A 25,455-nucleotide genomic window follows, 5' to 3' on the forward strand; every position below is an offset into this window, starting at 1 on the left:
TGAACTTAATGTTTACAATGCATTACATTTGTTGACAAACATTAAACTGCAAWAACTTATTGAACGACAACCCGATTGGTGGCCACAATATGTCATTATTTCCCGCATACGCCACCACATCGACCACTAACAGTGACTATAAACAGATACCGATAAATAGCGGACATATTGAGACTAAAGCAGATGATGGACAACAACAACAACCCAATTGGCTTTCGTTAAAAAGTTTTGATGACAAACGAGTGGTTGAATTGAATAAAGAGATCGTTGTGTCCGACGATGTGGTCATCGGTGGTCAAACAAAAAACGATGAAAGAAATCGTCACCGAAAGCATAAGTCGTCGAAAAGAGGTCGGTATTGATTGACTTAATTAATGAGATAATTAAAGTTACATTTGTTTTGTCTGTCAACAGACGATTCATCAAAGTTGAGATCAGCTAAAGAAAGACATGAATCATCTCTGTCTGTGAAGAAGTGGTCAAAGGGGTCGTCAAACAGTTTGGCGCAACAGTTGTCCGACAAGACCTTCATTGAAGAGACGGGTCTTTCACTGGAAAACGCTTATAGATTTGACACAAAAGGAGATAAAAATAACTTAGCGTTTGATTCGTTATATTACAAGAAGTGTGCAAACTATGAGAAGAAGCGAACCATTGATACCACGAGATTAAGGCATAGAAATAATGGTTTGTATTGAGATATTTATATATACAGTAAAAGTTATTTATTAATAGTATGTTTTGTAATTTGTTTTCAGACTCAAACATTAGACACAAAAGTAAGAAAATGCGATATTATTCTCAAGAAAACCGATCACTTCTTAAGAAGAATTTAAAAGATACGATAGATTTGTCTAAAGCTATAAATCCAATTCTGGAACCGTTAGAGTTTATTGCTGTCACTGAAAACCAAGCTTACAGACAGATATCAAATGTTCAATCAAATCCTTTAGGTGTTTACGATGTGAAAACTGCCTTATGGTCTGAAGGAAAGGGATCACTTGATGACATACCTTTACCAGAAACGACAATAAAATTTCAATCAATGAATGACACTAACACTGATAAGAAAGGTATTGATATTATTTTTGATAATATTTATTTATTTAATTATTATCGTACAGTAATTAAAAATTTATTTTATAGTTTCTATTGGTCCGAATTCATGTCCAAATCAGGAACAATATATTTACGATAAGACACAAGAATTTAATTCATATCTWAAGAATAACGAAACAGATGTGAAGAAATGGCTGGAATTTATTGCATTTCAAGACAAAAGTGTCGACATTAGTGTAGATATTAGCACTAATAGTGATAAAATTGAAGGCAAATCCGTCGACATATACATAGCTGAGAAAAAACTAATTATTTGTGAAAAAGCCTTAAGTTTTAATCCAAAATCAATTGATCTGTTGTTGTGTCGACTTGAGATTGCGGCCGATATTTGGGATTTCGATAAATTGGTTAAAGAATGGAAACATTTGGCTTTTGTTTATCCAAACTCTATGCAAATGTGGAGAAAATATCTGTGTTTTACACATCAAAATATAACACATTTTAAAGCTTCAAAAACGATTAAAGTCTATGAAAAATGTATACAAATGTTGTCGAAAATGTCGGAAAAGACATTCATCAGTCATAAACCTCCCGAAAATTTAGAACAAGAGATGGTATCTATTTTATCGTCTTATTGTCGATTTTTGCTGCATTTGGGACAAACAGAGAGAGCTGTCTCAACATTTCAAGCATTAATTGAATTTAATTTATTTACACCCAGTCTTCTTACGTATGATATGTCACTTCAGGTGAGTTTTTTCTTTAAATTGTTAGCAATAATTATTTACCGGTAAATACAACGTTTTGTGTTTAACTTTAAAGGACTGGAAAACTTTATTTGAACCGTTTTGGGACAGTGGGTGCCCACGGTTTGGTGAAAATGAAGCAATTGGTTGGTCACAAGTTTTGACTCTTAAAAATGTTGTCAATAATCAAACAAAGAATAATGATATTCAAAACCTTATCGATGAAGAAGAGAATAAAATAATTAACGAAAACAACAAAAGTGTGATTTGGATTAAGTTTGAATTATTACGACAAAAGTTTCATTGGCTGCCGGCTCGTAATGATAGCGATGTGGACGATCCCGAAAGGATTGTTTGCAGCGACGACATCATCGATATGTTGGTCCGATTTCGTGAACAACAATCAAAATATCTTTTAGTGAAAATGTTTTTACAATTTTTATTATCGATTGATTCAAAAACTAGTGAAAATGTGATTAAAAATGATGTGTACATTGAGTTACCGATAGACATATCCAACTTTGCCATAGAATTACCACTTTTGCCTAATTTTTTTGGCAGTGAAGCTATTATACAAAGTATTTTAAAGTCAAGTGTCGTCTTATTTAACGGTCAATACAAATGTGATTTAGTGTTACTTTGGATTGAATACGAAATGAATAAAAGTGACAATAAATTGAGTGCTAAACAGATGAGAAAATTTTTGAAAGATTTTTTAAAAGATGATGTCTTCAGAAATGATCTCAACATTTGGTCACATTATGTCTCATTTGAGTACTCATTAGCCGATAATAAGAGTGAACCGCGAAAACTATTTCATACGGCCATTGAGTTTATGATTAAATCTAATCAAAACAGTGAACAACTCTTTAGATTTGTTCGCAAATACATTGAACTCGAATTAAACATTACATGTCTTTCCAAAATGTCTTCAAATCTATCAAAAGATATTATAAAATATGATTCTGTTTGCGAAGAGTTTTGTCTCAACTCATTATTGTCCATAAGTTGCGGACAAATGTTATCCAAATCTACGCCAACTATTATACTGAAGGCTATAAATAGTTTAAGACTTATCACAAATCCATCTCATAATCATTTGTTTTGTTTGATTTATATTTATTACTTTACAAAAGGTTAGTAAAATAAAATGCAATTATTTAAGTCAATGTTTAAATGTTTTCCTACTAATAGGTGTTCAGCAAACAATTGATGTAATAGAAGAAACTCTTGTTGTTAAACAAACAGTGATTAATGATAAACATTTATATAATATTTATTTACAATTATTGTTATTAAATATCCGACAAAATTTTGGACAATCGCTAAAACAGTTGCGTTCAGTGCTTAATAGAGCTCTTGGTTTATATTCAACTGATCCGCAATTTTTAGGGCTTTTTGTTAACATTGAGTTCATGTCAAATGTTTTTTGTCGAATGAGACGCTTCTTCAACAAAACTTATCAATTGGTACGAAACGAAGGAAATCGTGTCGAGAACTGGTATTTAATTGTTTACGCCATTCACTCAGAATTAAAACGACTTAATCTAAACAATGGTATGTCTTTTAAGATATAAATTTATAATTAAATTAGGGACTGCCTAAAGCCAAGTGCAGCCTCCCATCCTACCCGAAGTAGAGGTTATCAAAGAAGCCACTTCCCGACTCTAGACATACTATCCCCTCAAAAATTATAGCTTAGTGTGAATCTGGTGTCAAACAGATCCTTATTTTCCTTACTCTTTGGTTTAAGCACAAAAGCATAGCCTCTCTATGACTACCTGTCCTTAACATTGAACTTTTATTGTGTAACAGTTTATAATTAATGTTTGCTTAGAATACATTAAATAAAAGTTGACTTTTATTATTTAATTAATTATTCAATAATTAATAATATTTTAGTGTCTTATTTTATGTATTCAATATTTATAAATAATTTGCAGTTTTATATATAATTAAATTACTAATTATTTAAATACATTATACTATAAATATCAAAATAACATATTATGTTTTGGCATAATCATAATTATGCTTTTGTATTTTAGTTACTTTTAATTTATGATTTTATTAATGTTAATTTTTTATTTTAATGAAGTCTATTGAATATTGAATTAAATTTTGGTTGTTTTTTCAGAAACATATACCGGTTATGACACCAAATCAGGTATAATAAATAGGGTTAGACTGTTGTTTCAAAGGGCCATCTCTAGTCATCAGCTTAACAATAGTGTAATACTTTGGCGATTATATATTAAGTTTGAGGTAAAATTTTGCAATTTTTTTAATTTTCAGTAATTAAATTAATATTATTAAAATGAAATAATTGTTTTACGGTTTATTTACAGCTTATGTGCAATAATACACTGAAAGCAAAAGCCTTACTTTATAGAGCTTTGCAAACATGTAGTTATAGTAAAGTAAGTATGAATTTAATTAATTAATTAATTTATTATTTTTAATTCATTTAAATAAATTGTAATAAAATATATTTTTATTTAGATTTTATATATGGATGGCATTCAATATTTTGGATCACAATTACAGGAATTAGTCGATATTATGACCGAAAAAGAGCTGAGAATTAGGTCTCCATTAGAAGAAATCGATTTATTGATGAATAGTTTGAATTAGTTATATAAATATAAATATTTCAATTTAAACTCTTTTTGTTATCATTTTTTCATAATAAAATTATATGTCATTACAATTAGTTTTTTTTATAAATATAACATAACTTAAATAAATCAAGCTTTCTATTTTGATTAAAATATAGTTTTTAAATATTATTTTGTCAATTTTTCTAATTTTGTTTACTTATATAAATATCACATAAATAAATATATAAATTTAATATTATATAATACGAGTAAAAATAAATATATTACAACAACATTCAGATCTAAAAAATATTTGTAAAAATGTAGTTATTTATCAAAAATAGTTAACATTTTTAAGTATGAATTTTGATTGTACATTAAAACTTACAACAAGTACTGTAAGTCAAATGAGTATTTGATTATAATTGTATATAAACTAAAATGTTTTTTAAAAATGCACTAAAATGAGACACATTTGGCACAATATGTATATATAAAATATTTACAAAACTAAAAGATTAGGTATAAATGTCACTCAGATTTTAGGATAGTTTTGAAAGGATTCGGTCCTCTCTTATTCGTCCTCATTGGCCGTTGTTGTTGGCCAACAAAATCGTCAGAAATAGCTAAAGAGCTGCCAAATGATGAGGACATGGAGTACGAGTCTAATGGTTGACAGCACTGAACCCATTCCTGTTTAGATAGTTTTTTGTCATAGTTTTGGTCACAATAATTGATTTCAGTTCTGAAACATTTTCTTAGTCTAGAATTAATGGTCTTTCGCCACGTTTGGCGAAATTGTTTCCATTCACTGTTTTCCAGAAACATATCTCGATTAGTGTCCATTCGATCAAAAGCCGATTGACACGAATTGTTATCCTTTTCAAGATATTCACGAAGTTTTTGATGAAATTTGTTGCGACGCCTCTGATCGCAACCTTTTCTAATCGATTCACAATTGTTTTGATTTCCATTAGTAATGGACACTGACGTCGGCAATGTCTTAATGGTCTGACCTGAGACTCGTGATACACACCAACAGTAAGGCACAGGTTTTGCACTGGATTTGTGGCACTGGACGCGTACATAATAGCCATCTTTAGTACACTCGGGGATAAACAGTTCGCCGTTTGGATTGACTTTTTTCGACTCTAAAGCGTTGGCACGTGTTATGTAACAGTCGAGTCGCGATTCATTGACATTTCGTGACGAGTGTTGGTTCAGTTCAAATGGATTTTGAAAGCCATTTCCCTTCTTTGCCGATGTCTGTGTGTCAGCTGAACTGTGTCCACCATTTGTTGAATTTAGAGACAGAAAAGCGCGAAAACTAAAGTCAAAGTTAAGACATTCTTTAAATTCGGCTTTCGTTACAAAAGAGTCGTTGTTTTGGTCACAGAATGTGAACATCTGTTGCGCGCAAACCCGGAATAATGGGAACAACTTTTTGATTAATTGAATCAAATCTTTGGTTTCTTGTTTAGAGATCTTTTCGTCTAAATTGAGATCCAATTCATTGAACTTGGATTCAATTGATGCTGATATTGACGACTCATTTTGATGACCAGTTTTGCGAGTATTTTCCGACACAAAGACGCCCAACAACTGTGTGTTAAATAAGACTCTCTGAGAGCTATTACACAAACGTTTGTCCTTTCGTCGGGTCTTTGAGTTAGAGTCACGAGTTGCCGATCGACGACCTGTTGACACAAATTGCAAATTAGTTGACACATTAAAAGTCATGGATTATCAGTCAATAATTACCTGAATTATTACAGTTTGGCAAACCATTGTGGGTCTGCAACACAAACAAGTGGTTAATAAGTATCACATCATTTGGACATCAAGTCATTCATACAGTGGTTCGACTCTTGGGTCGACCGGTCATCACATCCACACACCAACAATACCCGGAACTTCGGTGACATTGAACCGACTGTTGTGGTCATAATAATTAGCATCAAAATCAATAATACAATCGACAAATAATACCGCAAAGAGTCCATCTCTGGTACATTCGGGTACAAACACGTCCTTATCATCGGTCAGTGCAGCCGATCGGCTAACGAGACAGTCGTTGGCCTAAAAAATAGTGGACAATCAGTGGCCGTATTATAACATAATTGTAATATTATTTCAATACTTACATTACAATCATTTGTAATCACAATTAGTGTCATTAATAGCGATATTAATGACAAACGCATTGATGGACACAAACTATCTGTCATTGCATTCAATGTTTGCTTTATTTGCAATCAAAAGTCCAATTAATTTGATAACAAAAAATTTATAATAAACTTTACGCTAAATATATTTTAAATGCATTTATAATATAATTATTAACTAATATTAAATTATTATAAAAACACTTTTATCGTTATTTAATAGACATTATTAGAAAACATATTTAAAATTAATTTCAAAAAAACTATTTATTAAATATACTATATTTACAAATAAAAAAGTTTTGACAAAACATAGAAAAGACAAACAAAAGTTTTGTCTCTCTTTTTGTTGTTGTCTTGTGTTTTGTGTATTACTTTTGTTTTATATGTGTTTATGTATTATATATATATTTCAATAGAGTCTCAGTTTATAACACATGAAATCAATTTGAATGTGTGTTCCCATAGATTATAGCTTTCACTTACTTTAACTGAAACATACTTTTTGAATCATAAATTGTTGAATACTTATCGAGAGTTCACTACAATATTATACTGTAATGACTTAGTATTAATAATATGTACAGTAAATGAATGCTTTGGTGGTTACGACACTTGAGAGGAATGCCTATCCGTAAGGAGTGTCCTCTCATTTGGTATTTGATTACTGGGTTAACCACTTTAGTGAAGCAACAAAAAGTGAAAAGTTATTTAAAATATTTCTCATTTGATTGTCATTTGATATATTGGGCGATAAATTGTACTAAATATATATATATATATATATATATATATATATATATATATATATATATATATATATATATACTGTAAATTATAGACAGTATATATAAATTTATATACGAGTTGTTAATTGCAAATATATGATAGTTAAAATAGTTTGCATTTTTTGTGTTATCATTAAACAAAATTTTTAAATATATTTTATAGTTTATTTTAAGAAATGATATTGATTTTTAATTACTTTAACTACAGTTTATTATACAGTATATACAATATATAATTACAAAACATTATATATTGTATTTTAATGATAATAAATCATACATTTTCATCTACAGTATAATTAAAATAACGTTTGACAATAAAAATAAGGTTAAAATTATAATTAAAATAAAATTATTATATTTAATACATAAAATAAAAATAAATGAGTACATATTATGAAAAAATTATAAATCAAATATAATATTTAATGCTATCATTTATTATTAATTTACATTATTTTTCATAAAATATAATATACAATAAATATAATAATCGCTTATATTTTTTGAAAAGTTTTGAAAACTTAGTTTAATCTTAAAGTATTGTAGTGACAAAAATATTAGTATACGTTTATAATTTTTTTTGTTAATATTTTTCCAGTGTTAATGTTACAAATTTTTTATTATACAGTAAATTCAAAATTAGGGTCATTATTAAAACATAAAATAACTAAATTATTACATATATTACAGATAAATTAAATTGGGAAATTGTTTTAATACAGGTATTGATACATTTGACAATTGAAATTATATACTACAGTAAGATTCAATTATCAGTTACACTGTAATACAAATAAACTAATAATAATCTTAATATAATATACTATTGGATGCATTTCTAACTCTACTCATTGCAATAGTTTGACTCTTATGGCTGGCTATGGATGACGTGCTGTTTGATTGACTCAATCTCTTTTTGGTGGTCTGTTTGGCCCAATTGGTGTCAGACGAAGAGTTATTTGAACTGTTGGATGACTTTTCTCTGCTTAACGACTTTGATCTCATACTCGTGAATACATTGGTTGAGGTTGACTTGTATAGAGAGGACAGGTATCTCGATGGTTGCCTTTTGCGGTAAGACTTACTCACAACATTCCTGGCCTTTTCGTTAAGTAGTATTTGAAAAGTAAATATAAAGACACCCTAAAGTTATAGACAATTTAGTTAATAAAGTTATATACAGTACTCCCAGTTTATGTGCCATTACTTGGAGACCATTTAATACAATGAATATATAGGAGAAGTGTTGTCCAAATTCGTGTATATAAAGCAAAAATGATATCCAAGTAATGCCTAACATAATAACTAACGACACGAAGCCTTTCATCCACGAAAAACTTTGCGACAATTTTTCGCTTATATTAATGATCTGTGAATTGTTTGCAGAGCTAACTGTGATATCTTTTTCTTGGATTTGTTTTTTCTTCATTTTTGCCGAAAACGCTTCGCGTAATGCAAAATACATAATGACTGTATTGGCCAGTATGACTACCAGTGCTGGACCGGCCACTGCCCATACTCTGTAGGGGTGTGTTGGTGATGATATCCAACAACTTCAAGAAAATTTATTATTACAATTTATAATTTACTAAATATATATATATACTGTATATATTAAATCCATTAAGACTTACAAATAAGAGTCATTTTGTTTGACTTCGTTAAAACCAATGGCTAAAATTGTACACAAAGTGATTACAAGTGGTGATCCATAGCCGATAGCGTATAAGTAAATGAGCCGTAAGTGTCCGATATTACTAAACACGAGTACTATCATCTGATACAAATGGTAGCCCTCCATAAGCATCCATGAAAATGATGCCAATATTGAATATAGTAATAGTGTTGACACTGTTTCGCATAATACCTGATCCACAATAAACATCAATTTAGAAATATATTTTTACTATTAATATATTAAATTAAAATTATATTTACATTATATTCGGTTAAATCCATACCAAACACTACTAACAGATTAACAATCAATAGACAAACACATAAATTACTGGTAATATTGTTACGTCTATTACGTAACGTCCGAATCAGTGTAAGAAAAGCGATGGTTATTATTAGACAGACTATGGATAGACCGCAACAGACTTTTGTTAAAATATCCTTAACTTTAGTGTTGGTCTCGCGTCCGCTTACATCCATAAGTGCCGCAAAATTTGTCAAATGATTGCACTCACAAACAGTTATTTGTCGGTTTGATTCACTTGTTTTCAGCCAACAGCCCTCCGATGACCACTTCATTTGCTGGAAGTTCCAGTAAACACAACTCATTTTATCGCCAAACACCAGCTGTTTGTGGTGTTTGACACTAAGATTGTAAAAATTGTTGTAAATATTATGTGAAAATAGACTTTTTTTAAATTACCTAATTTTAACGGGTGAAACATTATGGGGAAGTCGTGTACTGTTATGTGTATTCCTTATACTAAAAGCAACAATATTTGTATTGACATTCCGCTTATCATTAGACCCTTCTTTAAGATATTGAGCCAATTTATGAAACATAGTCCCGACTGCTGTATTACGAATACAATCCCTTTCCTGTTCCGGTTCGGGTATACCCTCAGGGATTGTGATCGAGGACTGCATTTTCTCGACACGGAATGTCGTTTTGTTGTTATAATTCATGTGAAATGTATGGATAACAATGTTGTCTTTGGAAATCTCTTGTATCGGATAATCATTATTAGTAGTTTCACCCCTACAGCCCAACCTGAACGAGCTCTCCTGCATGTATTTCAATATATTTGCACTTAAGTTAGCTTTCATCTCAATTTGGTCGACACCAGACCAGGCTTTATCACAGTCCAACACTTTGCTACAACTGTCCACTAAATTTTCAGTAAAACTTTTGTATTCACTAATATTTTTACTCTTCAAGTAAAACATTTGTTGCATTTTATCCACAATATTAAGCGTTTGGTTTAAAGTCTGTTTAGTTTCGAGTGAATTATTTTTAAGAAGTTTATTGAGATTATCGGAACATTTGATGATATCAGTGGTAGTTATGTCTGGTTTTTGTAATTGTTTTTCCAAATGATCCAAAGCTTTTTGTACGTCAGTGTCGGGACCGATGGTAGTGGTCGAAGGCGTGCTAACTGTGCTTTTCGGTGTTTCACTACTAGTACTGATCGAAACAGTTGTATGTGTTGTTTCCGTACTGTCTGTTGTTGTGGTCGATATCGGCGGCGGCGGTGCTGTTGTTGTTGGAATAGTTCGCGGTCTGTAATTACAATTGACTTTTAGTTTGATTGTGTGTTTGTTTGATTGAATAATAAAATAATTCAATAGTTTACTAACGGACAACCCTTTGGTAAGTTGTAAGCACATAAATAATTCATTTTAAAGTCATCGCCTTTTTTAATTACACTGAAAATTAAAAATATATATAATTGATTTATTTGACTTTGACTTTAATTACCCAAATACGTCATCAAATTTTTTATTATCTTTATTAAAAGTGGTGACAATTACGAGACAAGATTTATCATCAACTGGTTTATTGTATTTGATTTCGCGACCACTCGATAGCCACTGACACTTTTGACCAACCATTGTGTCACTTATTTTTCTCATACAACACACACCACTTGTTGCCAATTCAGCGTCTAATTCATAGCAATTGAATAAATAATTTATTTAATAATTATAGTTCTCTCTCTCTCTCTCTCTCTCTCTCTCTCTCTCTCTCTCTCTTTATATATATATACTTTTTATATAAACTTAGATTAAATATTAATTAAAATTATATATTATAAATTATATACTGTATATATTAATACTTGATTTAAGATTCAGTGAAGACATCATAACTTCTGCAGCTTTGTCTCTATTAAAATCTTGTGAAAGCTCTACGAGATCTGCATCAGGAGTGGCACCAAATTTTTGTGCACACAGTTGTCTACTCCGATCCCATTCCTCTTTTTCATTATCTTCATAATAAAATACTGTATTATCGATACACTGAAAGTTTGCATATTTTGCATTTTCAGCCATTGAACAAAATGTTTCCCAGTGTTGACATTCTGTACATTAATTTATAAAATTTAATAATATAAAAAATTAATTATGGTTTTTATAAATTATAATAATATATTTTAATTTTAATTTTTAAGACTACAAAATTTATAATAAGTTATTATAAGTTATTATACTAATTTCAATATTATTTAATTATACTATAATATATTGTAGTATTATATAAAATGTTATAATTACTTATATTTACAATTTTAATTGTTAATATGAATCGTTTAATTAATTTTAATTAAATGAATGTTTACAGATTAATGTTACAATATATAAAGTTACTAATATTAATATAATAAATTTTGACATTTAATACTTTTATGACTTTAATGACTTTTATATAAAAAGCTAATTTCAACTTTTATAATTCATTGTATACTAAATTATCATATTTTATAATAATAATATACAATATAGGATTACATAATTTATAACAATATTTATCAAAATTTTGTAGTGTATTATTATGAAAAATTAGTAATTAAAACTGTAACAATTATTTAAATAACTTACCGTAATATTAACAAAATTTATTGACATTATAAAAATACTCTAATTATATTTTTCTTAAATATTTTTTAACAGTTAAATATATATTTCTTAATTTAATTAATTAATTCTTTTTTATATTATTATTATAATTTGTACAAAACTGTAATCTTTTTAATAGTATTTCAAAAATTGGTAAATTGTAAGCACTTTAATTTTGTAGAATAATAATAATAATATATTTTAATTGAAAACTTTTTTCCCATTGATAAATGTAATTGAAATATCAAATCTGATTAGCACTTGAAGCAGTAATCATGTAATCATATTTATATAATTACTTATGATATTAATTTTCATGATTTTTGTTGTTGAAAACTTTCATAATTTGTTTATCTTAAAAATAGCCGACACACGGATTTATCTTAAAATATATTGTATAATATATTAATACATAAATTTATTACATACAATACATGTATATATTAGTTAATACAAGTATTGTCATAACTAATGACTCAATAAAAATTAGTAAAAAACATATTAAATAACAATAAGAGTATTCGTAGACATTGAATTCAAAGTACATTATTTTCATTTACAAATATAAAAGAGATTTAAATATAAATATTGAGCAAAAAAAATCTTAAGCCATACTTATTTTAGCTATAATTTGCATTTAAGTTATCATATATTATAAGTTTGTATCTCAGAATTATAAGTTTATGATATAAATTATATACCATTTAAATGTTAGCATATTTGCGGCTTTTATAGTAAATCTATTTTTTAGAGAGATTTTTCCATCAATTTTTATATTAATTGAGATTTCATGTTTTGTGTAATTTTATTACGATAAAAAAATTAAGAATTATAATACTTAAATTTAATAAACTTAAAATTTAATTACTAATATACAGTATTTATATTATTAGTATAAATACAGGTAGTAAATCAATATTATTTTATTTGTTTGTAGTAATAATTGAATGTTAAATTAAAAGATAAAGTTAATGTTTGCACTTATAAGTTTATATTAGGTAATATGTTTATATGGAAAATAACAATATATTAAACACTTTGTTTACTTTGTTTATATAATGTATTTATCGATGACACATAAAATTTTCTAATAAATTTCCATAAAAATATACAATTTTTAAATTTTTTTTTGAATTATTACTGTATTATAGAAACCTTATATATTTTTAATTATTGCAATAAACTGTATTTAAAGTTTAAATTTTAAACTATGAATTATGAAATTTTGATATAAAGAAATACTATAGCTAAATAATTATTTATAGTATTATTAAATAATTAAATTTAATTAAATATAGAGTAGTATATAAAATTATTGGAACAAAAATTTGAACCAAATGTTTAAAAATGTTACAAAAATATATTGATTTTAGACTAATTAATACAAAATATGTATATACAGTATATATGTAATATAAAAGATTTTAGAGAACACAAGATTAATATTTCATAATTAGAAAATTATTTCTGAAACTTTTTAAAAAAAATTCTTATTTTTAGAATTTTTATTATCTATAAAAGCATATATTATACAATTAACGCTAATATCAATGTACATGTTTGTCATTCAATAATTTATTTAATAAACCCATATAAACGTCAGCTAACAATGTTAGACATAAATTAATTTAGTTTTGTTTGTTTTAATATTAGATTTGTTGCGTATATTTAAAAATGATAATAAAAAATCATTTGTTTGCTAAATAAATATTCATGAATATAACCTAAATAAATTGAGTTAATTAAATAAAGAATATTAAATGTAGAATATAATTCAAATAAAGAATCTAAATTAATGTTTTATTTTTTAAAACTATAAACTCAAAATAATTTTTTTTAAATATTAATAGTTATTAAATAGATTATTTATATTATAGAAGTTAAATTTATAAAAAAATATTAAGTATTATTTACTGTAATAATAGCAAAAACAGTTTATGAAGGCACTAATAGTTTATATTTCTCAATTATAACTTATATATTGAATTATAATTGAATTGAATATTTATTGTTAAATTTATTGTATAATTGAATAATATCTAAAAATATAATTATGTTTTAAATAATAAAATAGTTTAATATAGTTTATAGTTATTTATTTGTATTACATAAGATGACAAACATAAAATGACATTATATTATTATATCATACAATATAAATATTATATACAGTATCTTTATAAATCTTAATTGCACTTAAAGTTATTTTTACAAAAAATGTTAGATATTAGTGATAAATATAACTAGCATTTTGATATAAACATCACTATAAAAAACAGTCTATAGTTATTCGAAATTTTCGTGTTTATAACTGTTTTGTGTTTAATTAAATTAATTTTTTGTTAAACTATTTAATTGTAATTTTATATAAAATTAATTAGTTACAAGTTTTTACACAAAAAAATGTTTTATTTGTCTAAGATTATTGAAAGACAATTTATGATTTAATCATATTATTAATCAATTTTTGTCAAATTTATAATTTATAGGTTTAAAAAAATTGTTGCTATTAAGTGATGCAACTAATTTTTATACAAGTATTTTATCAATACTTATTTTTACACAAACATCAAAGTAATTAAATAATGTATTATTTTTAAGGAATTTTTGTTTGACGTTTTAATATTAACAATAGTTAACTTTGAATCGTAAGATTAGTAATCTTAAGATTTAGATATTATTTATATATTTAATTATAAATTACATTTGTATTATTATTATTATTGCTAATAAAACATGTATCTTTACAATTAGCTATAAAATTTACAACAAATAATTGTTTTATTTATAAGCACATGTAGATAAAAGCAATTAAAATATAACAAACATTTCCGATTAATATAAAAATATATATATAATAAATAATTTTTTATATAATACCCATTTTTTGATATGAAATAATTTAATAGAATTACATATTAAATATCTGTGTTGTGTAATATTAATAATAATTTTTACTAAAAATAACAATTAATAATTATCCTATTGTAATAAAATTTAAAACATATATTTAGCATTTAAATATTTATAAATTTAATACATAGATTTATTTATAATTATTTATTAATATAATAAGAAAAAATCTAAATACCTGGATTAGTTTGTTCAGCAATTGAATGTGAAACTGTTGTAAATTTAATAGTTAAAACAATAATAAATATTAAATTATTTAAATAACTACTCCAAAACATGTCACTCTTTAAACACATTTATGTCATCATATATTTAATTAAGTTATAAGACACAAAAAATCTTATATAAAGTAAAGATAACACAAAATATTATTTAAAAAAAGTGTTTACAATAATGTGTCAACACATGAATTGTGTTAAAATATTTTATAACATTTCAAATGAGTTCAAAGATTTCAATAAATATATTTTTATTACTCATACATTTAATTAGAATTTAAGTATTAAATTATTAATTAAAAAACATCAATTAATAAAATCTAATATACATATAAGTGTAACATATAATTAATAAATTTACAATAATTACAATAAAAATATAATTTGAAATGATATTTAATATTAAAGTTGTCAAAATTAAATTGCACTTTTCAATTATATCATTAATCTAGTGATTTATTCATACAATATTATATGAAAAAAGTTTTAATCCGATATATACAGTACAGTGTGCATAGTATATATATAAATATATATATAATATCTTATCAATTTAATTATATCAAATTACCATGGTTGCACTATTTTGGTAGATGATTTTGACACATAAGTATGATACACTTGAAAATGTATCAACAGTATTATATCAAACTTAATTAAATTAAAACTTAATAAGATATTACATTTTTTATTATATTATTTTTTGAATTTAATTCATAGTACAACTGAGTTAATAATACATTTTTTAGTTTTTTAAGGATTAAACAAATCTTTAAAAGTGTTTAAAGCTATCAATTTAAAAATTAGATTATTATTTTTAAAATTGTAAACTTTTTAGTTTTGTAAAAGTATTTAGTAATTTTCAAACAATTTGTAATAAATTTAAATTATAACAATAATAATCAAGTTTTATAAAGTTATAAAAAACATTATAAAGTTTTAGGTTTTTGTAAATCAGAAGTAGCGGTAGTATTAGTTGGTGTTGTAATTGTTGTATCACTTGTTGGTAAAGTTGTCGAAGATTCTGACGATGTTGTCTCAGTAGTCGATGAATTTGATGGAGTGGTAGGTTTTGGAGAGTCCTTTTCTGTTGAGTAATAATACTTATCCAACCACTCTGTTGGTACCATTTGTGCTAAATTAGCCCATACTTTGGCTTTGATAGTCGTGTATGGAGTGTACCTAATGGCCGGATCTGGACTTCTAACTGCATCCACTAAATTATCCATAGTTTCATCCAGGTTGTTTTGGAAAATTTGTGTTAGTTTTTCGATTTTAATTTGATCCAAATAGTTAATGCCATAAAAATCTTTAATATAATCGGGAGTCATTGCCCACTGTTTGTTCACTGATCGAGAAAATTTGTTTTGTGTGGACAGTTGGCCAGCCTTTCGGTCAAACGCCATCTCAACGGTTGACACTTTGATATCCCATTCATATAATTCACGTCTGAGCGCATCATTGAAGGCCTGATTTGCGTGTTTTGACATACAATAAGCCGTCAGTTTTGGTAGAGTCAGTCGTCCGGCAATACTCTCAACATTTACAATACGGCCTAATATTTAATTATTTTTTAGTAAACTGTTTATAAAATATACAAATTAATTACCTTTTGATTTACGAAGAAGTGGCAGAAAAGCGCGTATCACTCGAACAGTTCCAAAGGTGTTGACATCAAAAATCTTTTCATACATCGAAAACTGTGACCAATCAAAGTGACCGAACTCTTGTACTTCGACTGTGTTGATCACTGCCCACAACGACTCTTCATTGGCGACCAACTCATCGCTTACTTCTTTTGCCACTTTGTTGACCTCCTCTTCATTAGTTACGTCCATCTTCTTGACATTCATTAGATTCTCATATCTGGAACCAGTCATCAGTTTGTCAATAATCGGATTATTGATATCCATGACAGTTGCATACACTCTAAAGCCCTGTTCGTTAAGTTTAACGGCTAAATCATGTCCTAACCCTTTATCACTTCCTATTTTTTGTTATTGAAAATAGTTAATAATTATTGATTTTTTTTGTAATTACCGGCTAATAAAATCTTACCAGTGATGAGGACAGCCTTTTTACTGGATGGCAAATACTCGCGATTTAAATATTTTCGGATATATTTAGTGACATTCCAGGCCAGAGCTGTCATAACAATGGATCCACCGATCATATTGACGGCGCCATCAAATGTATTAACAACACGAAGCAAATTAAGCGCCGAAAACACTAAAAAATATTGTGTTTTGAAGCTTTCAATATTGAAATAAGCCATTTGATTGATAACAATAAATAAAATTTTTATATTAAAATTTTACAAAATTAATACTATTATTATTAAAGTGAATTATTTGTTAAACTAGTGATTGACTCTAAATACTATTTATAAATATAATTATTTGGCTTAAATATGATGTCATTTAATGAATATAAACAAAATTCTTGACATAAATCTATTTTAAAAGTATCCGGAATATTGATCTCCGGATATAATTGATGTATATATATATATATATATATATATATATATATATATATATATATATATATATATATATTGTATTTGTGATGTACTGTATGTTTAAATAATATATAGAGGAAATTTATAACTTTTCAATGTAATTTTTCAATGTTATTTTATTTTCAACGTATTATTACGTATTATTATTGAGTTATCAAGTATAAATCTAATTCAACATCATTTGCATTAATTTTAAATATTTAATAATTTTAAAGATATAGTATAGTATATCAAATTGTTATATTGTCTAAAAATTTCATTATAATTATAAATATTAACTAAATTTTATTATTACGGTAGTATTTTAATTAATATTCAAAGTAAAAAATAATTCATTTAATTACTAGAAATATAAATCAATTATAAATAAATTTTTACAAAAACTAATTATAATTAGATAATTATATTAATTTTATAAATAAGAATCCCATTAATATACTGTATTGTCGTGTATATTATGTATCATCAGTATTACAATAGCTATATAGATATGGGGATCCCATTGTATAATAATAAAGTAAAATTTCTATAGAAATTTATTCCTGAGAAACTTTCCAGAAATTTATCTTAAAGAAATTTATTAGAAAATTTCTATTTGCCTATCTCTACTGTTTAAACTTTAATAAACTTATTTAACAATATAATACATTTTTTAATAAATTATTTATCCAAATAACCCAAAATTATGTTATCCTTTATTTTTAATAAAAAACTATGTTTTTATAAGTACTTAAATATGTCAATTAAAAATAATGAGAACAATAGTACTGTAAATTTAAATTTATAATATATTTTAAATAATCAATTACAAAAAAAGTCATATTTAAAATAATAAGGATCTACTGCAAGTTTTCAGATTATTTTTTAAATAGGATTCATAATGATTGCATAAAATAATGAAAAATTTATTGATTATTAAACAAAAATTCTTTAAATAAATAGCTTATCTTTAATTTCATTATTATTATTATTGATATTATTTTTTCTTGATTTGTCTGACATTTTAACATTTTAATCTATTATATTATAAGAAATACATGTATACAGTACTTAATATATCTAAGCAACTAATACTGAGAAACAATCAGTAAAAACTGTTTTCATTATAATTAAATTCATACAAACAATATGTATTGAAATCATTGTTAAACTTATATAAATTTTATTTTTTATTATTTCTTATTATTTTTATAAATATAAATTTATGTATATAATTGTTTTAAAATGTTCAGACAATTTTGTCATATAGTGATAGGATTAGTGTTTGTTGAAACTTATTTGTGTGGGGATCAGTTTGAATGGGACAGCATAATTGACGAGTCAAATACATATTGTTTACAAAATCGGATATTGTATAAAAATGATGAAAATAATCCATGTCATAATATATACACTGATTTTTGTGGCACTGTATGTCAAGTTTGCATTAATAATAATTTTGAAATTTTTCAAAAAACTTATCTTTCAATTATGATATTATTGATATTTTAAGATACAATGTGAGCCTATCTTTGACTGTGATGTCGAGGCCAGTAATGGTAAAAAAGCTATTGTGGAGAACATAACGGGACACGGATGTTGTCCCGCTTGTGTTACTTATTTAGGTGAAGTAGACTTTTAGTATAATCGCCACTTTTTTTTAATCAAATTAAATATAATTTTCAAAAACGTTATAATTTATTGAATAATTGTTTAAAATAGATGAGGAGGAACTGTGTGATGTGAGTTCACTATCAGTTAGATGTAGAAATGGTTTGGATTGCGACCCATCCTCTGGACAATGCGTTGTTCCCACTAATAAATTATCGGAAAGACTATGTCTTAAAGAGTATAACAATAAGAAAAAGGCAGCGGAATTGAGGGCAACATTTTATATTAAAAATGATTTAAATCCTAAAAATGATTTGAATTATCCGATAATTTTTTACGACAGTATAGAACTACCCGATTGTGACGATAATACCGGTCAGTATAAGTTGAAACAGTGTAGGGATGAAAAGTAAGTGATTCAATGATTGTTGTCTTCAATCATATCATTATAAATTAGTTACTAATCAAAGTACTTATCAGATGTTTTTGTGTCAATCCAATTGACGGAAAGCCTACATTTGGTTTATCATTGCGATCGTCAGCCGAAAACATTACGTGTCAGTGCGCACAACATTTTTATGAAAAGTTTACTTATGATCCCAGCCGTAACAAACAATATGATGTAGATCTGGCTAATTTGGAGCATTGGTCACAAATACACTCCAAGTGCGACCACACCGGCAACTATGAGGCCTTGCAATGTATTAACCAAACGTGCTTTTGTGTTGACGAAAAAACGGGTCGACCATTAGCATCCAAGACATCCATGTATGGAGCACTGTCATCATTGCCTTGTTGTTGGTTCACATTTATTTTTTTTTTGTTATACACACAAATATATCGGTAATTGTAATAATTTTTAAAAAATAATTTTGCATTTATATAGACGACGAACAAAAGTTTAAAAAATTGAATACAAAAGAAGCCGACGCTAACTATCAGAATAGTTGTGAACAATATATCATTAAAACACAGGCACTTTCACTGGAGTTCCTCAAAAAGGGTGCAGAGCTTAACAATATGGGTGATTCAACCTGCACTTTTGATGGGTCATACAAACCCACACAATGCAAACCAGGTATGCTATTATCAAATGTCAAACATATTATATTAATTATATATTAAATGTTTTTGTATTGACAGCCACTTGTAAGTGTGTTAATCCAAAGGACGGTACGATTTTTGGTCCATACAATTTAGACAGAAATACTAGACCTGAGTCCGATATGGAGTGTCGGTGCGCTTTACAAACATTTTACCAACGTTCAGATTATCAACAATATAATGAACTGGAATGCGATGCTATGGGAAATTTCAAAGCATACCAGTGCTCTAAAAACGCCCTGGGTCAATCTAAATGCCACTGTGCTGATAGTAATGGCGCACGAATTAGTGAAGATATTTCAACCAAATGTTTGGATAAATTTATGGATGAAAAACAAATCAAAATAGACAAAGAAACCATTTGTCAGACATTGAGATGGATTATCATTGAACAAGTCATCAGTGATGACAATATGTACTTCCAATACGATTCAAAAGATAATGGACATCATTATAACCCAATTAACAAACCATCAAATATTATTGATGAAAAAACTTATTGTAAATAATATAATATTATTAAAAAATTATACCATATTTTATTATACAGTATATAAACAAATTTAATTATTTCTAATATTTCATAATATGATTATATCGGTATAATATATTAATTAATAATTATAGACATAAAATTCAATAGAAAATATAAATTAAATGTTTTGTCAATTTTCTAACTTATTTTAATTCTTTAAAAATGCAATTTATAAACTAATTATATATAATATATATATTATTTTTTAAAATTTATTTTATTATTTAAGAAAACAATTTATTTTGTTTAAATTTGATTGAAATACTATGTTTGAAACAGTGGGCAATAAAAGACTGTAGTCTACAGTATGTACTGTATGTATGAATCAATTGAAATTCAATGAACATATGATAAGTGAGTGAAAGACAACAATCACTGTATGTTTTGAGCGAATGTTTTCAATCAATTGAGTCATTGATTGCAAACATTGTTTACATATTTTAATTGACTGTTATTTTTCATCAACACATCCATTGATTAAGACAACCGAGCAATGAGTCGATACATACCATATAAGAGTCAAGAGTTCGCCGGAATTCCCGAACACTTGAAGATAAGTATAACAAAAAGATTGGATCAGTTTGTCAACGACGATGACGACCGCAGCGGTAAGTGTCGACCAGAATTGAACAATTGGTCGATGTTTTTGGTATTTTTAAAATATAACTGATTTTGTCTTTAAACAGAACTGGCTTTTGAACCGAGTTTGACATCAAATGAGCGAAAATATATTCACAACTATTGCGTCCAATTCGGACTTAAGACCAAAAGCCATGGGTTTGTGATAACAAAACATTTTCAATGACCAGTCATTGTAATGTCGTCTTCGAGTTATTAATTAATTAATGATTTGATTATATGTTTGGTTAGCGTTGAACCCAACAGACATATTGTGATCTACAAAAAGGACACAACAAATGTCACAAATAAAGAGGACTTTGATTTGAGTCTCAATTCACAGCACGCGGTCATTGAATTGCGAAAGAGTTTGACTGAAACAAGAGATTGGGACCCAAACTATGGCAACAATGTTAGCAATCTATACACCGATAGACAATTTTATTGTCGAACGGGCCGTCTATCGACTATTAGACCGCAAGTTCCCAGAGGACAGTCTTTTGCCAAAAATCACTTACGAAGTTATAGACAAGATCTACCGATATTTCAATTTAGAGATAATATATTAACAACAATTGACAGAAACAAAGTTGTGATAATTAGTGGCGACACCGGTTGTGGCAAAACAACTCAAGTTCCGCAGTATTTACTTGAAAATTGTACGGCCACTGGACAGCCATGTCGTATAATATGCTGCGAACCGCGTCGTTTGGCCGCTATAAGTGTTGCCGACAGGATCTGCTTTGAAAGAGACGAAGAAATTGGTAATACTGTTGGCTATCAGATACGTCTTGAGAGCCGGTAATTAAACTGAAATTATTTTTTTGATTAGCATTTTATATTAATTTATCTGTTCAATATTTAATAGTGTTTCAAATAATACTGTTTTAACGTTTTGTACAAATGGTGTCATATTGAGGACATTGATGGCCAATAGTGAGGAACTATTAAGAAATGTCACTCATATTATCATAGATGAAGTTCATGAAAGAGATCGTTTTAGTGACTTTTTGTTGCTTATTATGAAACAAATATTAAAAACCAACCGAAATATTAAATTAATACTAATGTCTGCGACTTTTAATTTAAAAAGATTTGTTGATTATTTTGATGACAACTGTCCCATCATTGAAATACCTGGCCGTCAATATCCGGTAGACGAGTATTTCTTGGAGGATGTTCTAAAAGCAACCGGTTATATGACTCTTCCAATGGCTCGATATAAACAAAAGTTGGATCAAAATAAACGTCGAGTTAATAATTCAGTGATTAATAGTGAATCATATAAAGAAAAGAGTTCTGAAGCTATGATCACACTAAAGGAAGTGATGGATAATTTGCTAAAGAATGCATGGGTTGATGGAACTGATGAAGCATTTGAACAACTACTGGATTTTGTAACCAAAAATAATGAGTTAATTGATTACAAACACAGCGAAACTGGAGTTTCATCTTTGATATGTTCGGCCGGTCGTAACAAACGTGATATCGTAGAAGCACTCATATATACCGGTGCCGATGTTACGGTAAGATCTCCCAACAATATGACAGCTTATGAATGGGCCGATTATTTTGGTCACAAAGAAATTACTACATATTTATCATGTGTTACGGGCAATGCCAGAGGAGGCTCTACGGGAGTCGTACTAACAGATGAGGACAAGGAATTGCTTGACATTTATCACAACTGTTTCAATGACGACGATATAGATTGTCAATTAATTTGTGCCGTTTTAGAGCATATTATGCGTAATTCTAGTTCTTCAAGTGCTATACTGATGTTTCTTCCGGGTTTGGAGGACATACTGGCCGTTAGAGACAGTATTTTGTTAGAACAGAAACGCTTTAATCCTCGTAATTACCAAATATTTATACTTCACTCACAAATGCAATCATCGGATCAAAAACGGGTATTTAATCGATTGCCAAATAATTGCCGAAAAATTATATTAGCGACAAATATCGCCGAAACGAGTCTTACTATCGATGATGTAGTGTTTGTCATTGATTTGGGTAAAGTCAAAGAAAAGTCATTTGATTCGTTGATGGGTTAGTTATTTTGTTATCATTATTATTGTTTTACATTGCATTTCACATATAGTAAGTTAGCTTAGGTTATAATGATTAATAAAAACCAGATCATAGCTCATACTTTAAATAATCTATTAGTGTTTTTTATATTTTAATATTTTTGATTTATAATAATTTTAATTATCGGTAATTTTTAGGCATTTCATCACTAAAGTCTGTATGGGTCTCACAGTCGAGTGTAAAGCAACGACGCGGCCGAGCGGGTCGTACTCGTGCCGGCGTTTGTTATCATATGTATAGCAAATCTCGTTACCAAAGCTTTCAAAGTCATCAGTTGCCAGAAATATTGCGAATTCCTATTCATGAACTCTGTTTGCAAACCAAACTACTTATGCCCGACAATAGACTGTCTATTCATGAATTCTTATCTCAAGCTATGGATTCTCCGTCCATCACAAGTGTTCGCACATCTATACAACTTCTTAAAGTATGTCATAATTAAGTTGATTGTAATATATGCTGTATATTGTAATTACTCTAATTTAAATATTTTACTTATTTTAAGACAATTGATGCATTGGATTCAATGGAACAATTGACACAATTGGGTCTTCGATTACTTGATTTGCCAATTGAACCGAATTACGGAAAAATGATATTTTATTCAATTATATTGAAATGTGTCGATCCAGTCGTTACTATTGTCAGTTCATTTGCTTATCGAGATCCCTGTGCGTTGATTTTAAAATATCTTTTTTCTAAATTAATTTTTATATCAATTTTTTTACAAAATTAATTTTGTTATAAATATTTACGTTTAGTTATGATTCCGACGGCTTTGGAGAAACAGAAATCACAAAAAGACATTAAGAAACAGTTTTATCCAAACAATTCAATGAGTGATCATATTATATATTTAAATGTTTTTAACCGTTGGTTAGAAATACAAACAAAAAATGAGAGACAATTATTTTGCCGAAAGTATCTCATATCAAATACTTCTATGGAAGTGATTGAAGGCATTAGGAAACAATTGTTTGGACAGTTAATGAGTGCTGGATTTATCAAACGAGATAGTGATGAACACAATATAAATGCTGACAAATGGTCGGCTATTAAGGCTGCTCTATGTGCCGGTGCTTATCCTAAATTAATACGATTTGACAAATATGCCGAACAGTTTTGGTGTCAAAAGAATAAGATTAAATTTCACGGCTCTTCTCTATTAAACAATTTTGACAATAAGTAATATTTTTTTAGCAAAAAAATCTAATTTAATTAAATCGATAATTTTTTATTTATAGATTTGTTGGCAAACCATCAAAATTGCAGGCAATTATGCCGAAAAATTGTTGGTATATTTATGAGGAATTGATAAACACTGGCGGACGGACATCGCTGGCTAAGACATTGACTGCTGTCAGTGCCATAACAGTGGCCCTGTTTAGCGGCAAACCAACTGTTGATGACAATCAAACAGTTGTTCACGATTTAGAAAGTGATGCACAGATATTGATTGATGAATGGATTCAATTTGATTGCGATCGACAAATAAAAATGATTACTAGTTTTCTTAAACAAGAATTGCATAATGTGTTTGTACGACAAATTGATGGCAGAAACAAATCATTTAATCAATTTGCAGAAATTGATCGCAAAGTTATTCACGCAGTGGTTAGTGTTTTGGAAATTGAAGACCAAATGTCTGGCTTTAGTCCAGTAGAGCCCATATATCTGAGACCACAATTTGGAGCAACTGTACAACGTTTCGCTCCTCCGATTAGACATAAATTTGAGGTATTTAGTGAATTGATTACAATTATTATGTAATTATTTATGTTTATTCGCTATTAGTGTAATTGATTTATTGATTTTTGTTTTAGAGTCGAGAATTTTATTCAGATCGACAGTTTCGTCATCAGAGAAACAAATTTTCGGGTAATAAATCTAATAATACTTTTTATTAATTTTTTGATACAACATATTTTG

At 27.5% G+C, this 25,455-nt stretch overlaps 6 protein-coding genes across 6 annotated transcripts; 3 read left to right on the forward strand and 3 right to left on the reverse strand.

The window, feature by feature from the left end:
- Window positions 1-7: 7 nt before the first annotated feature.
- LOC128951766 (nuclear exosome regulator NRDE2-like) lies at window positions 8-4,457 on the forward strand. Its single transcript, XM_054297036.1, has 9 exons — window positions 8-351; window positions 415-687; window positions 759-1,073; window positions 1,147-1,808; window positions 1,882-2,941; window positions 3,000-3,362; window positions 3,943-4,070; window positions 4,154-4,225; window positions 4,308-4,457. The coding sequence occupies exons 1-9, from the start codon at window positions 90-92 to the stop codon at window positions 4,437-4,439; spliced, it is 3,267 nt and encodes a 1,088-aa protein (XP_054153011.1). The 5' UTR covers window positions 8-89; the 3' UTR covers window positions 4,440-4,457.
- A 479-nt stretch (window positions 4,458-4,936) lies between these two features.
- Window positions 4,937-6,668, reverse strand: LOC128966485 (SPARC-related modular calcium-binding protein 1-like). The gene is made up of 5 exons (XM_054313333.1): window positions 6,550-6,668; window positions 6,395-6,484; window positions 6,261-6,338; window positions 6,167-6,200; window positions 4,937-6,102 (listed from the first exon to the last, which is right to left on the reverse strand). The coding sequence occupies exons 1-5, from the start codon at window positions 6,631-6,633 to the stop codon at window positions 4,937-4,939; spliced, it is 1,452 nt and encodes a 483-aa protein (XP_054169308.1). The 5' UTR covers window positions 6,634-6,668.
- Window positions 6,669-8,066: 1,398 nt separating this feature from the next.
- LOC128951975 (adhesion G protein-coupled receptor E3-like) lies at window positions 8,067-15,079 on the reverse strand. The gene is made up of 9 exons (XM_054297290.1): window positions 15,028-15,079; window positions 11,159-11,401; window positions 10,798-10,984; window positions 10,677-10,745; window positions 9,742-10,599; window positions 9,300-9,684; window positions 8,996-9,228; window positions 8,569-8,914; window positions 8,067-8,504 (listed from the first exon to the last, which is right to left on the reverse strand). Exons 2-9 carry the CDS (start codon window positions 11,370-11,372, stop codon window positions 8,172-8,174), a joined length of 2,625 nt encoding a protein of 874 aa, XP_054153265.1. The 5' UTR covers window positions 11,373-11,401; window positions 15,028-15,079; the 3' UTR covers window positions 8,067-8,171.
- A 917-nt stretch (window positions 15,080-15,996) lies between these two features.
- On the reverse strand, window positions 15,997-17,342 carry LOC128966486 (D-beta-hydroxybutyrate dehydrogenase, mitochondrial-like). Its single transcript, XM_054313335.1, has 3 exons — window positions 17,126-17,342; window positions 16,677-17,054; window positions 15,997-16,622 (listed from the first exon to the last, which is right to left on the reverse strand). Exons 1-3 carry the CDS (start codon window positions 17,340-17,342, stop codon window positions 15,997-15,999), a joined length of 1,221 nt encoding a protein of 406 aa, XP_054169310.1.
- Window positions 17,343-18,806: 1,464 nt separating this feature from the next.
- Window positions 18,807-20,773, forward strand: LOC128966487 (uncharacterized; the record flags this gene model as incomplete). The annotated part of the gene is made up of 6 exons (XM_054313336.1): window positions 18,807-18,998; window positions 19,081-19,192; window positions 19,290-19,587; window positions 19,659-19,975; window positions 20,065-20,256; window positions 20,322-20,773. Coding segments are annotated over exons 1-6 (1,557 nt in total), but the record flags the coding sequence as incomplete, so codon positions are not given.
- Window positions 20,774-21,150: 377 nt separating this feature from the next.
- On the forward strand, window positions 21,151-25,433 carry LOC128966488 (3'-5' RNA helicase YTHDC2-like). Its single transcript, XM_054313337.1, has 9 exons — window positions 21,151-21,425; window positions 21,504-21,594; window positions 21,688-22,236; window positions 22,304-23,484; window positions 23,664-23,953; window positions 24,032-24,197; window positions 24,288-24,711; window positions 24,771-25,263; window positions 25,350-25,433. The coding sequence occupies exons 1-9, from the start codon at window positions 21,311-21,313 to the stop codon at window positions 25,431-25,433; spliced, it is 3,393 nt and encodes a 1,130-aa protein (XP_054169312.1). The 5' UTR covers window positions 21,151-21,310.
- The last annotated feature ends 22 nt before the right edge of the window (window positions 25,434-25,455 follow it).

Source organism: Oppia nitens, unplaced genomic scaffold, assembly GCF_028296485.1.
Source record: "Oppia nitens isolate AA-2021 unplaced genomic scaffold, nextdenovo-longstitch-racon4-pilon3 scaffold1_pilon_pilon_pilon, whole genome shotgun sequence".
In the NCBI taxonomy this organism is placed as follows: Eukaryota; Metazoa; Arthropoda; class Arachnida; order Sarcoptiformes; family Oppiidae; genus Oppia; species Oppia nitens.

Excerpts from the sequence above, each read along its gene's own strand:
- LOC128966485 (XM_054313333.1), bottom strand. The coding sequence starts at position 6,633 with ATGACAGATAGTTTGTGTCCATCAATGCGTTTGTCATTAATATCGCTA. Across the intron at positions 6,339-6,394 it reads CCAGAGATGGACTCTTTGCG|TCGGTTCAATGTCACCGAAG; the intron begins GTATTATTTGTC and ends TGACCACAACAG. Across the intron at positions 6,103-6,166 it reads GCCAAACTGTAATAATTCAG|GTCGTCGATCGGCAACTCGT; the intron begins GTAATTATTGAC and ends TTGTGTCAACAG.
- LOC128966486 (XM_054313335.1), bottom strand. The coding sequence starts at position 17,342 with ATGGCTTATTTCAATATTGAAAGCTTCAAAACACAATATTTTTTAGTG. Across the intron at positions 17,055-17,125 it reads AAAGGCTGTCCTCATCACTG|GAAGTGATAAAGGGTTAGGA; the intron begins GTAAGATTTTAT and ends AACAAAAAATAG. Across the intron at positions 16,623-16,676 it reads ACTTCTTCGTAAATCAAAAG|GCCGTATTGTAAATGTTGAG; the intron begins GTAATTAATTTG and ends ATTAAATATTAG.
- LOC128951975 (XM_054297290.1), bottom strand. The coding sequence starts at position 11,372 with ATGGCTGAAAATGCAAAATATGCAAACTTTCAGTGTATCGATAATACA. Across the intron at positions 10,746-10,797 it reads AAATTTGATGACGTATTTGG|TGTAATTAAAAAAGGCGATG; the intron begins GTAATTAAAGTC and ends TTTAATTTTCAG. Across the intron at positions 9,229-9,299 it reads TGGATTTAACCGAATATAAT|GTATTATGCGAAACAGTGTC; the intron begins GTAAATATAATT and ends ATTGTGGATCAG.
- LOC128966488 (XM_054313337.1), top strand. The coding sequence starts at position 21,311 with ATGAGTCGATACATACCATATAAGAGTCAAGAGTTCGCCGGAATTCCC. Across the intron at positions 21,595-21,687 it reads CTTAAGACCAAAAGCCATGG|CGTTGAACCCAACAGACATA; the intron begins GTTTGTGATAAC and ends ATGTTTGGTTAG. Across the intron at positions 23,954-24,031 it reads CATCTATACAACTTCTTAAA|ACAATTGATGCATTGGATTC; the intron begins GTATGTCATAAT and ends ACTTATTTTAAG.